The sequence below is a fragment of the Gavia stellata genome, chromosome 19, assembly GCF_030936135.1.
Source record: "Gavia stellata isolate bGavSte3 chromosome 19, bGavSte3.hap2, whole genome shotgun sequence".
NCBI classification, from domain to species: domain Eukaryota; kingdom Metazoa; phylum Chordata; class Aves; order Gaviiformes; family Gaviidae; genus Gavia; species Gavia stellata.
In genome coordinates this window covers 3041396-3055200 of record NC_082612.1, presented here as the reverse complement: position 1 = coordinate 3055200, position 13805 = coordinate 3041396, and the positions used below count along the sequence as shown (strand labels likewise).

Genomic DNA, 13805 nt, shown 5'->3' with positions numbered 1-13805 from the left:
TATTATGGAAGGTCTACGTGTTACATGCATGTCCGCAGGCCCAGCTGGAACACAGCCACCTCAGACGCTGAAGATTCATGTCTGTGAATAATCAGTTCAGGGTAGGCTGGGGATGGAGAGACACCATTCTCCCTGTGTACAACCTACAGCTTCGATAACTTAGACATCCTTCAGAGCACTGATGCTTGAGAATAAGACCCCACGCAGCCTGTGTGCCCAGGTGATCTGTTTAAAATGAGTTGCAGAGAAGGAAAAAAAGGAAGCAAGGAAGAATGCCAGGAGAGGGAGAATAACCTACACAGGATACTAATAGCAGTGAGCCAAACTGATAGGCAGAAGCTTCTAATTAATGCTTCTAAGTAGAAACGAGTCAATCAACTAACGCTGAAGCATGTGCTTTTGCTTGTCTCAAACTGATAAAGTCCACCTCAAAGACAGCAAAACTGGGTGTCGTCAGCATCGTTATTTATTTATTTTCAAAGACTCTACACAGCCTTATTCACCCTAGAACGAAGATCAGCTAGAGTCCACATTTCTGCTGGTTTAAACTAGTTCCCTAGTTCTTCATCGTCAAGAAAGTTTAAATCTGCGGTCTCTATTGATCCCAATAAACACCATTTGCCATCAGGAATACCTTGCCTTGGGAGGGGGGTGGTCCCGCAGAGAGAAAGTCAAAGCCCTGGGAACATTCAGCAGAGAGCTAACTGCTGCCGTCTCACCTGCGTACAACTTATCATTGTTATTAAGAACTGGCAGGCAAAATTCCTATTATTAAGCCTCACTTACGTATTCTGGGGCAGTGACTGCAGCTCTTACTTAAGTGAATGTCCTACTGAGGTAAACAAGAGATTAGACTGAGCAAAGATTTCAGCACCAGCCAGAATCAATATACACGCAATAGGATCAAAATCCACAGTTTGCCTTACACCAAAGGACAAACTAGAACACTTCTAATTTCCAGAATTAATGGAATCACTAATAGGGAATACAATGGTTAAAAGCAACATAGTGCAATTAAAAAAAATTATAATTCCTAACCCTGAAGCTACCACCTCTCTAGGTCCCCAAACCGGAAAAAACCCAAGCAGTGCAAAGTCTCGAGATTGTCAGAGAACCACAGAGATTATGCATCTCAGGAGGAGTTGTTTCCTATAAGGAACAGTAGATACATTCAACTGGAGACCCCCCGCAGGCCCCAGCATGGTACGGAGTGAGTGAGTCAGCAGCTCACCATGTTTTTGAGCTGCTGCGTACACTCCTACTACACTCAGCACGAAGCACAGAATAGCACCAGCACCTTCAGACACAAACCCATCCACCACTGCAATGATTAAAATAAACTTATTTCTTAAATTACTCTTTGTGAGGATGGATGCCGAGTCAGGCCTGTAGGCAGGAAGGAGTCAGCGCTAAAAGAGAAAGGATGATAGCCAGATTTCCAGTTACAGTTTTATCAAGCCATTTAATGTCCCTCTGAGGATGTAAATGGGCTTTATGAGTAGCAGACTCTCATTTGCACTTCAAAGTCTCTTTACACTCCTAGAATATGCCAAGTAGCCACAACAACTCCAGTTCAAGCAAAGCTATCTGATTGAGCTTTCAACTAGGCAGTTCCACTATGGAAAAAGCTCAGTGCAAGCTGCAAAGTCTCCTTGGAAACCTGGACCCCGTTCAAGGGAGTCCATGGTGAACTCGCTGCCAGCACGACCAGCAGCAAGCGGGAAGCTCCAGCACATCCACTGCCCTCGCAGCAGCACCAGAGGAACACCTGTAGCTTGAGTGGGAATCAAAGCCTGTCCGGAGGGATGTCATGATATGACCTGCTGATAGGCTGAGCTTGGCACACGCAGCTAGGCTGGGCTTGAGCAACTCCTCCTTTCTGTAATGCTGTGCCCCCTCCCTTAACGAGTATCTTGTACGTCTCTTCATGCCTTGGCTTTTAGAGAGCCTACCCTTAGAAAAGGAGTGACAAACGTACTGCCTGTATACCATCTCTTGGGTGAGGCCCCTCCACGATATTGTGCTACAGACTTTAAATAAAAGTAATATGAGCGACATGGACACCTGACAGCACCATCAACTTGCCTAGAAGTGGTGAGCAGTTTAAGAGACACACTTTAAATAGCTCATGCCGATTTAATTCCCAACTGTCCTAGAACAGAGCATTTAAGTAAATGCTCTTGACTGTCAAAGCATCCCTACCATAGGGATCAACCATCGTTCAACTGCCCTGCAGTGAGAGACTGAACATCTGTGGACCCAAAGAATAATTTAAACAGTAGGGCTCCTTAGCCCTCACTGATAGTTGCTCTAGGATTGCACAGCTGCGATTCTCCGCACAAGAAAAATGACATGGGCCAGCTTCTTCAGTCACTTACCCTAAGTCCAGTTCTTCCATACGACTCCTGGCTGCCTCTCAACTACGTGAGAATTGAGTCTAATTTGCCTGACCTGAACTCCAGCTCAAGTTCTGCTCAGCTCCTTTGTTATCGCTGCAAGAAACCAGGGCTCCAAATGGAACAAAATTTGTGGTTGTTTCCAAGCTTTGTTACATTACCTGTGTTGAAAATGCTTGAATGTTGACCACCTCAGGATGAGAGAAGAACTGTTGATCGCTGACCTTCAAGGAAAACTGTCCTTTCCTAAACAAGTCCCCAGCAAGCCAAAATACAGGATAATATAAATTAATGAAGTGCTCTTGCAGGACTCAATAATGATAAAAATATTATATATGCAGTAAAAATGACTAGCTTAGTGACAGAAGCTTTAGCTCAAATTTTTTCAATTATGTTTTTATAGTATTTTTTCTGAAGATTCACAACAGTCACAACATGTAATAAAATACCTTTAACTATGTAATAATATACCTCATTTCCCTTTAACTAATGTTTCCCACACAGGATGGCATCTCCAAGATAAAGTACCGATTCTAAATGTCAGCTATTTGCCGCTGAAGAAAAAAGTCACTTATGTGGCTTCGGAACAGAAGCTCCCATTTGTCAGCATTTTTGCTTCCTATTTACTTTTCAAGAATGCCACCCATTAACCTTGAACATAAAGTAGCTATGTTTCTCAAGACAAGATCCTGACATTTCATTGGGACAACCAGGCAGACAAAAAAAAAAAGCATGATAGAAAAACACATGCCTTAAGTCTAGTGACCATGAGCTAACCCTTGGCATCAGAAGGACACCCTGAAAGTCTTATTGAAAACAATGGATCAAAGAACATCCTAATATACAGAGGCAGAAATTTAGAACAATTCCACTGATATCAGTCTAGTCCCAAGGCTTTATGGTGATGTAAATCAAGTGTGAAATTTGGCAGGATGACTGGCTTATTGCCTGGCAGCAGGAAAGATCTGCTTCCTTGCAACATGTTTGCAGTGTGAGCACTGCCAGCTATTAATCACCACTAATTATCCCAGGACACTAGCAGAGCTCATATTGCAGGCAAAGCAGTAATGGCTGAATGCAGATTATGCCGCAGAGCATAGTGGTGACATCATTTGAGCATCCTCCTGACGGTATCAAGAAATTGTTGTAAGGACCAGACTAACATGCCAGTTTTAAACCCACAACAGAGTATCCTAAAGATGAGACAAACTCCTGCACCCCCAAAGCACAACAGGTTTGGTAACTGGACCACAGCGACCTCTTATACCATAAACAGGGAAGTTTTGCATCATCATTTAGACTATGGTACCGTGTAAGTACATTGGTAATTTATTTAACAGCAGTGAGAAGAGTGTGCTTTGCTGTAAGAATGTTTCCAAGGAACAAGGAAATACCTGTTCTCAAGGTAGGTCATTTTTTTTTTTTAAGGCAAGAGCTCGGAAAAAAGTTTCAGCAAAGTCACCTGGATTCCTCTTTGCTGTGCACAAAGCGGACTCTCTTCTCCTTCACATCCTTGCAGCTGAAGCGGTCACCTTTGCTCAGCTGCACCTCTTTCCCGTTCACCACCATCACCAGCCTGCCGTTGGAGGGAGTGCTGTCGATATGGAATAGGAGCTGGCCTGTGTCACCACCCAGATCACGCACACCCAGTAAGGAGAGGTCTAGGGGCTTTACCCCACCAATTCCTACTGTGAGGGTACTGTTCACATGGAAGCTTGAGGGATGCTTGCTGGCTGAAAAGAAAGAAGGGAAAAGTATTACTGAACGAATTACAGCCACAGGCTGTGTTAGCATCTTGCCCGTCACTACCATCTCTTGGATAACAGACCAGACCCTTATAATGCCCTGTTCATTACTGACCTAGGTGGACAACCACCATCTCGAGAAGAACTGCAATCCGTCCCAATCCCCACTATGATTTTGGGAGGCTTGGGCAAGGCACCTCCCATCTCGAGTTCCCCATCACAAAACTCAAAGCCAACACACACCGCTCTGCCCTGCAGATGGACTAGTAAATCTTCATTTAGAACAAAGAGAAGATAAGTAAGTACTACAGTTGATTTAGAAAGGAATTTCCCCCAAGATATTTTTTCATTTGTTTTACATTGATGATAAATGATGCTGCGATTGGAAAGACGTGCCTCCATACCTAACTAGGTAACTTCACTTAGAAAATGACATACACACACATTTTATGAAACAAAAAAGTTGGAGAAAAATACTTGCCAACTTTTAACAATCAACATGAAACTGCACAAAACTGAATTCCAAAAATGCCGCTGAATGAACAGTGCTTCTGGCCTTAAAATCTGCTGGAAGTCTGCCAGCTCGGTTGCTTTATCATGAGAGACACTCACCTTCTTCACACTCTCTGGTCCATATGTTGCCATAGAAACCGGGGCCACAGGCAGAAACACAAATCTTATTCTTCAGAAACATGGTACTGTCACAGAGGTGGCACAGGCTGTCACCGTCACACTCCAAGCATCCAGGAGGACAAGCTGAATCGGATGGAAAGCACAACCCCACTGAGACACTGCAAAAACAGTGCAGCCACTGGTGCACAGAGCTGTCCCCGGGGCTCAGAATAGAAACACCACTGCTATTTGTGTCTTACCTACCTGATGAAAATAATCAAAAAGAAGGGGCAAAGAGTTGAGATAAAAGAGTCGTTAAGAAGTTCCTTCCTCATTTGACCTCTGTTTCCCCTTGACTACAGAGAACCTGAGATAATCTTCCAAACGGAAGAAATGTGTTTTTAAGTAACTGTTATACCAATTTGAAAAAAATACTCCAAATACACATTCAAGTCCTACACAGCTTGTTAACCCACAAATACAACTGAAGCCTTTCTAAAAATGTGGGTTTAATACCTGGTTTTTATATACAGTGTGCACGCACATACACACACACGCCAGCAGCCACCTACACTGAATTACGTTCCTCCTGAATTAGGCATGTCTAAGTGCAGATATAGCCTGGTATCTAATTCTCAAGTTGACTGCATCACCCCAACAGCAAGTTTAACACAGCATGCAAACGCTTCCTCTTCACCCCAGCCCTGGAGAGAAAAAGCAGTGTACAGAACATAGACTACAGCCCTGGTTCCTCTCCACCACATCACCCTCACTTTGCTTACCTGTGCACTTCCGCTGCGCTTGGTCTGCATAATATCGCTTCCCACATTTGTGAACACAATAAGTGTCCAAGAGGAAGAACGGGGCTTCGCAAAGGCTGCACTCATCTGGTTGACGACACTGAAGGCAGTGTTGATCACACCCTAAAAGTCATACGTAAAGAGTTCAACTCAATACCGCTTTCAACTGCTCCCTGCACTGTGCTATAACACCCCGCAAGAACCACAGCTCTATTGTGTGTGTGTGCTGGAGCGCAGGAAGAGATCTGAAGCTAGAGCGTGCCTTCTGAATGCAAGACGTGCACAAATTGGAGACAAGCAGGGAAACATGTTGGCAGCAGTGATTAGAAGTAACGCTCAAGAAGAACTCACTCTGGCACGTGTCTGATTCCTTGTAGAAAGCTGCAGGGCACTGTTCCACACAAGCTCCTTCATGGAGAATGTAGCCCTCCATACACTGCAGGCAGTCTGTCCTCTGGGGACCTTTACAAGCATTACAGCTCCAGTCACACTCTGGAAGAAAAAACAAGTCAATGCAGGGCAGCCCTTTGCAGGTGCTCACCTTGTACAAGTGCTTAGCACTTGGGGTCTACAAGCTATGGGAATATAAGTCCTAGGAGCAAAGAGCATAGTAAAAACTTAAAGAGATACTAAAAAAAAAGAAAGCATGATTTGTACTGAGTGACTTATTACAACTCAGGATGTGTTTGGGTTTTTTTTCCCCCTTTTGGACTTAACATGTTCTAATGATGTCAAATTTGAGTAGGCTTGGCTCTTGTTCAGCATTCAGACCTGCTAACACTGGAACGGTTTTGTTGCCCATAAAGCCTGACTTTATCCCGTAAGTAGCAATGCTCCTTTTCTGCCAACACCGAGTTTGTTGCTCATTAACAATTATCTACCCTGCTTCATCCATCTCATGCTTTCAAATGACTCTGGCCAGAAGAAAATGAAATCGTTGACCCTCACAGTCCAAATGCCCCTCTGGAAAGTACACTGGCCCGAAACACACTGGATCCAGTGGGACCAGAGCTGCCTTCACACGCCCTTGTTCTATCTCCCCTCCAGTCTTCAGCAGAGTCCCAACCATGCACGTGTGCCCCAGGACTACGCAGGCTGCCAACACTACTGTTTGTTCCTTGGTGGCACTCAGAGGGTCTGCGTCAGCCATTAATGACAGACACACTTGGCTGATGAGACAGACAAACGGGCAAGAGCAAGAGGCGGGGAAACAAGGACTCACTGAGGTGAGCTGAACTACTCCAGCCCATGCAGCATATCCAAGGCAAAGCCAGGACAAGAGTCCTGCTTCATTCCAACACCCTAAGCACCAGACAATGGCACCGCTCTGAAGAACCGCAACATTAAGGGGACAGATGCTACTCGGTTAAGCTAGGTTCAGGTACTGAGAGCACCAGCTAGAAACAAACACTGAACAACAAGTCATTTGTATTATATCCCAGACTTAGTGGTGTTAGCTGCAATAAAGACACGTTATCCTCACTTATTTCCATTATGGCACACTCTCCTTGGGAGTTCTGGAAATCTTTCAAGTCATGTGTCTTTTAAATCACTCCAAACTGTTGTTTCTGTAGTCATCCAGTGATGCAGTATTTAATAAGACAGAGAGAAGCAGGTAAGTACACAAGGCCCTGTAAGCACTCTAAAAAAGATTTAGCCTGGTAAGCTCACTTGTTATTCAGCTGACCCACGACTAAATGAATTGCTGGACCTGACCCTTGAAAAGTTTGCTGGCTCACTTACTAAATCATTTACAAGAGACGGATTTGCAATAATCTTGTTTCACTGAAAGGCTGAGGTATGTGACAGCAGACTGCTGAAAAAGAGAAAAAACTGTAAAAGCCTTGCAAGTGGTCTGTCACTGAACAACTCCCCCCATCATACAGACTTTTTAAAGCAGGCCACCTGCACAGATCCTGCTGGAACGTAACAGATTCTTAGCCAAGGCACTTGCAATTTTTTTTTTCTTTTTTCTTTAAACCAGCAATGTATTTTTCACCTCTGCAAGTCCTGCTGGAAAAATCCAGATAATACTGCTGAGCACAGCTCTCATACTGGCATTCTCCAAATAACAGGACCTTAGCTGGATCTTTGCAAGACGTACAGCTGGTGGCTGATTCGCAGCTCAGGCACTGGCTGTTGCAAGCTGTGGAAAGACAAGGACAAAGAAAATAACTGTAATTACTGATGCAGCAGCCAACTGTACAAGTAAAAATGGTATTATCCTGTAGCCTCGCTACTCCTCTTACCCTCTTTGAGAGACACCTGTGGAGACTTCAGAGTTTTTGCTCCTTTCGTACCTTTTCACAGCCTCCAAAATGCAAAAGCCTCCTTCCATCTGGAATAGGCTGCTATGCCTCCTCCCACTGCTTCTTGCTCTCCTCTGGACAGGCCAGGGTAAGAACACTGACCTTGAATTCAAATCCCCAAATAAGAGCTCTCCCTGTCTCTGTTTTTCTTATTCTCTTTAAACAACCTGCTTTTCATATGATTCCAGACTTAACTCGTAGTGCACAAATTGGGAGACCGTAACAGACTGCTGCAATCCAGTCAGCAAACCTTGGTGGGACCAAAGGCCCATTTAATTTCACTTCATGTTTCTACCTTTTTATTTGCACACTGTGTGAAATTTTGGAGCTGTAGGGAGCAAATAAAGATTCCAGGAAAAAATAATTTAGGGATTTACTGAATCTAGGATCAAAGTGGAGAGGTTCAGAATATTTCAACTCACCGCTTTGATGTCCAGGGTCTACACTTCTCAGGAGGCTGTACTAACAGCCAAGTGTACTGAGTGCTGATGTCAGAGCTCTTAGCTAATTCACAGCAGAAGATTTAATAGCAATGTGCTAGGAAAGACGAAGGAATATTTCCTAGCCCTTTGCCTATGCACTGAAAAGCTCACTGATTCTGGTGAGACAAAACTTTACAAAAATAATACGCAGAAAACTCATGGAGGTTCACATGTCTGCTTTATACAAACAACCGTAACTGCCCTGCTAGCAAGTAAAACGATGGCGTATGCAAAAGGGACTGCTAAATTCCCAGCCAACTATCCCTGAGTGTCACTAAAACCATACAGAGTCAGAATCTGCCCAAGCGCAATTCTGTACTTATGATAAATCAGAAAAAAACTCTGAAAACACAGCCCCAAGTGTTTAAACTAAAAAATACAGCATAGCTGGCCATTTTTAATGGAAAAAACAAATATAATCTCTCACAGGATTTTGTGCAGCTACAGTTCAGGTGCTAAATACTGACATGTTACTTGCAGTAACATGTCGCTGATATGCTAGTTGTGGAATGCTAATTTAGTGATATGCTAAATTGTCGAAATCCACTTCAATTTGCTTTTAATTCAAGACAGAGTTTTATAATGACAAAACCTCAAAATACCAAAGTAAATGTGAAAATACTCATGTTGCTCTCACTGAAGCGAGAACCCGGTGCCCTTCAAAAGAGTTACTTGTTTTAGCTCATCTAAAAAATGTCACAGAAGGTCTGTATTTTATTGAAGTACAAATGAATTTCTCACAAAATGTTTACCTAAAGAATCTAGTAGCTGTTTTTAGGTGCTCTGGTGCCAGTCTGATTTCACTTAAATTAAGAATACTGCATGGAAAAATTACTATTTTTAAGTGCTACAAAAAGCCAGCTATTAAAAGTATGGTAAAACAATCCACTCGAGGTCTAAACCTATAGAAATCAGGTTACCCATGGATGCATGCCAGAGCAGGAAGCAAAAACTGTATTTGAAAGCAATCCTGTCTGCTTGTTTTATCAGCATGGCTCTGTATTTGCATTTTTAAAGCCATGAAGAACTTGTTAAGCTTTGCACTGTTCCTCAGCCAGTATGTCACGGAGTTTAAAAATATCTCCAAGAGTCCATACATGCACTCAGCATCTCTCTGAGCTTCATTCCAAACCTGAGTTCCTCAAAAGTGCAGCGAGACTAAAATAAACGTTGAGGAGAGACCAATTTTTCTCAGCCTAACAGCCAACCTCCGTTTAAACAGTTTTCATTAGCTCTAAGTGGTGGTTTCCCAGCAGCCTGGGACAGTTTCTATCTACATGGCTTATCAGCAGTACTTCACTTGAAAAGGCACAAGTGACACTTGGAATGACAAAAATCCAATGCACCAACACACTTTGCTTTGAGCCTCCTGCCACAAGGATTACACACACTCCTTCAAAAGCCATTTGCAATAAGGAGATTAGAGTAGTTGAATTTGCTTGCAAAAATCTATTTGCATTTGAGCTACTGAACCAAATTTAGGAAGGGCACAGTCCTCAGGAACATTCCACTTACACTGTGATGTCCTGAGGGAGGAGCTAGCAATAGGAAAGTTTTCATTAGAAAAGGGAATTTTAATTAGGAAGGGAGGTATTCTGGTGCAGTTAGCAATAAGAGAATCCATACTGCAGGAGAGAACAGTGAATATCTTGTAGAGCTTGTAGGAAACTAGCCAGGACAGTGAGAATCCCATGATTCCTTTTTTTTATTCATATTTTTTATTACATTCCTTTTTTCATTATTATTGAATAGCTTTTTTTTCCTATGAACGGACGAATGGTACAAAGTCTTCCACCTATTTCCTTGAACTTATGCAAGGTGTCTCCATTTCGGCTGATAAGATGGAAATAATAGTTTCAGGAGAACAATATATTTCAACAAAAGGCAGGTAAAGCTGACAACCATATCAGCTTCCTCCTATAGGACCTCATCGGTAAAGAAATTGGGTCTAGATAGGATGACACTGATACCTATACTCAGTGCAGTGCAACAGAGTTATTTTATCATAAATCAGGATAATTTAAGTCAGGGTAAGGCAGGACTTAACAAATCTGTGTTCAGGTTCACAACCACCAAAGCACTTCAGCACTCACTCATTTTTAGGTGTGTGTATTACAGTGGGTCAATTCAAGTAGGGTTTTTTTCATATTTTTTATGTCTCTGGGCCATATAATTTGGCATTTTGGAACATCAAGCCCAATAATCACGTGAGGAATAACCCAACTGATGTCAGGGCCAGAGTGAACATAGGATAATAAAGGAAAAGAGAGGCCCTGAGAGATTCACAAGGGATAGCAATAGGATAAAACATTACTGGACTTACCACCAGATCAATTGCATCAGATCATTAGGAGGTAAAAATATCACAGCTCAAGTCAGTCGGGGCTGTGCCTACAAAGCTGTACCTTGTTTCTAGTGAGTCTTCACATGTGGAAAAACGTAGCATAAATGCTACAGTCTTAATACAGATTCCATGGCAGGTACTGGCAGGTAGTGCAACGGGGAGCGGGTTTGCCTTAGTAAGAATTGATTAAACTGGTCTAAACTCGTCAAGTTTTCACAAAGCCCAGAATCCACCAGCACTTTTGGCCACTTCTCTATGTACTACCTTGACAACTTAACAAGGAAGCCTACACAAATTCTCCTGCAGATTTTTACTACGTGACCCAAAGCCTCCTGTCTCTAAAGTTGATAACAAAACTGCAACTGTTCACATTTAATCCATGCTGTAGGCTCTGTTTCTAAGGCAGCTAATCACCTCTGTCAACTCACATCGAATTTTTAGGCACTTGAAATATTTCTTTTCCTGTCAAGAGGAAGAGTAAGCAAAGGAACAAGAAAAGACATGTCAGTGAATACATTGTGGAAAGGAGAGATGGCTTGGAGAGAGACACTCACGTCTGCAGGTCTGCCTGTCATCCCTGTAGTATCCCGGGGAACAGACTGGCACACACATGCTGCTGTGGGAGAGAACCAGGCTGGTGTTGCAGGAAGAGCAGGAAAAAGGACCCCCGCCGATGCAGGTTTTACATGAGGGGTGACACCCTGCAGGGACAGCAAGAACAAGTGTTTCTGTTCAAGGAAAAACAAGTTTCACAAGCTTCAGCAGAAGCACTCTCAGAGACTGAGCATGGTGATATCAAGTACCAAAAGTTCCTACTAAGTCTAAGCCCTTACTGGTGCACAGCACTCAGGAGCAGAAACACTCTCAACCCACCTTGTGACAGATGGATTAAATGGCTTGATTTGTGCTCTGTGTGCCATGCCCACTAGCTCTCTCCCCTCCTCTCCTTTCTCTCTCTTTTTACCCATTCCTCTTCTCTTCAACCTTCTCTTCTTAAGAACAACTCTACAGGATCTGGCCAAGTCTTGTCTATCAGAAAAGAGTTAAAAAAGGGCAAGCATGGGTCAGTACCTCCCTCTCATGACTTCTCTCAAGTAGTTTCAGGTCAGATCCTCCTGAGCCTGATGCGCTTTGTCTATTTAGGAACCATTTAGTGCTTTTCTGACAGCTCCATACCTCCCTGAAGATTTAAACCCACCCCTTTGGCAGAAGTTGCACAGCTGCTACCTGTTCCAAGAAGCAACACTGACAGGGAACAGTCAATCTCTACACCCCCTCTCTCCATTTCACTCATGACTTTGTAGGCTTCCATCATATTTTATCCCTCCTAAGGTCTCCTGTTTTTCAGGTTGAAGCACTGTGGTCTACTCGGTTGCTCACTGTACAGAAGCCCTTCATTCCCCACATTCAGTCCTGCCGCCCTTCCCTTTTGAGATGGGCAGAACTGCACACAGCACGCAGCTCCTTTAGACAGCGGCAGTATGAATTCCTCTATTCCTCTTTCCTTTTGTACTAGCACCTAACATTTGATTTCCTTTTCCAACGTTGCGGAACACTGGGATGCCATTTTCACAGGCTGATTGAACATTACTTCAAGATGATGGCAAGGATGCCATCATTCTGTATGTGAGGTTAGAACCGGCTATCCCTGTACGCATCACTACACCTGGCTACACCAAACTTCCATCCCTTGCTTTACTGCCCGGACACTCAGTCTTACAAGATCCTTCTGCAATTCTTCATAGCCAGCAATCCCACTGACTGCCTCAAGTAAGGAAGTGTATGACTATCTTTTTCTTTCCCTGCATTTCTGAAAAGATATTTTTAAGCCACCGCTCTTGATTTCTTTGTTTCCTTTCCATCCCTTTGTCTCCCACTTCTTGTGCTTCTTAGTCTGATTGAAGAGATTTAAAATACCACAGTGGATGAGGCCAATGCATCCTATTAATTTCTCCAAAGGGGGTACATACTCACAAAATTATTAGTCTGTTTTATTTCTTGGTAGGCCTTTACCTAAAGATTGATGCGATCATTACACCTATCAGGCCAAATTAATCATGAGTGAAAGCAGGCAAAGATATCAGAGAAGTGACTGCATTACGCTGTGCTGGAGATCTTAAAAGCTAGCACAAAATGGAATATGAGCTTTGACACAGTCTGAATAATGCAAAACTTCTTTTAAATTAAACCTTTATACCAAAGGGAAGAAATGTTATCCCTAGGCTTACATTTCCAGGAAGGCAAAATACCTCTCTCAGGGGTCTTTCCAATTAAATGACACAGAGTACATTTCATATGTCTCTGAGATTTCACTTGTCAAAAACAGGTAAATAAACACACAGCTCCTGGAATGCTTGAGAGAAGCTTTGAAACATTAATCATCAGTTGTTAGACTGGATTAGGAAATGCCACTTCCTGCAAAGGAAGCATCTACATCTTAATTCTAATGTGCAGAATTTCTTGTCTTCATTTCTTTCTTTTAAAATAAACTGCAATACCTTTTGCTCAGCATAAGATCCATTGGGCTTTAACATGTCTCTGTTGGCCACATAACAAGAAAAGCAACCTACTTCCTTCTAAAAGTCCAAGAAATATAAAGCAGTTCAGACAATGATCAGCATATGAAACCACATCAATAAAAACTGGAGGAGATCCAGGGATAGGTGAAGGCACAGAACGCTAGAGAACAAAACGTGCCATCAGTGTAGCTTCACCCACGCAGCTGGAGTGCTGCATCTATCATGCCAGCCTAAAAGGCTGAATGGAATTGGCTTTTTGTTTTAGAAGCTGCTACGAATGGTCGCCTTTTGGACCGTTACTGTAGCAAGACAAGTCTCAATGAGAGACCTTAGCTAGGATGACGTTCCATCTCAGGTTGCAAAACGTCCCGAGAAGTTGCTACCAGCAAGAGTTCTGCCTTCAGTGAGCAGAAGCTGCGTGCCCCTTGGAAGCACATATCCAGAAAATATTTTCAAGTGTCAGCATCCCAGAACTGTGCGGGTACCACACAAATGGGAGACTTGGTGATAGGCACGTGAAAAGTCTCTGTTTGAAGTTATAATTTATTGTGCCTAAGAAGCTCATCTCTTCCGAGGAGTAATCTCAGGGTAGCTCCCT

General features: G+C 43.1%; 1 protein-coding gene across 1 annotated transcript in view; it reads right to left on the bottom strand.

Annotated features, from left to right (window-relative positions):
* FRAS1 (Fraser extracellular matrix complex subunit 1) overlaps positions 1-13805 on the bottom strand; it is a 172920-nt gene that overhangs the window by 55090 nt on the left and 104025 nt on the right. The window contains exons 21-27 of the mRNA XM_059826722.1: positions 11243-11389; positions 7553-7699; positions 5905-6045; positions 5536-5676; positions 4754-4897; positions 3859-4129; positions 2558-2642 (exon numbers count right to left, since the gene is read on the bottom strand). Coding sequence (XP_059682705.1) covers positions 2558-2642; positions 3859-4129; positions 4754-4897; positions 5536-5676; positions 5905-6045; positions 7553-7699; positions 11243-11389 — 1076 coding nt within the window. The remainder of the gene's footprint in view (positions 1-2557; positions 2643-3858; positions 4130-4753; positions 4898-5535; positions 5677-5904; positions 6046-7552; positions 7700-11242; positions 11390-13805) is intronic.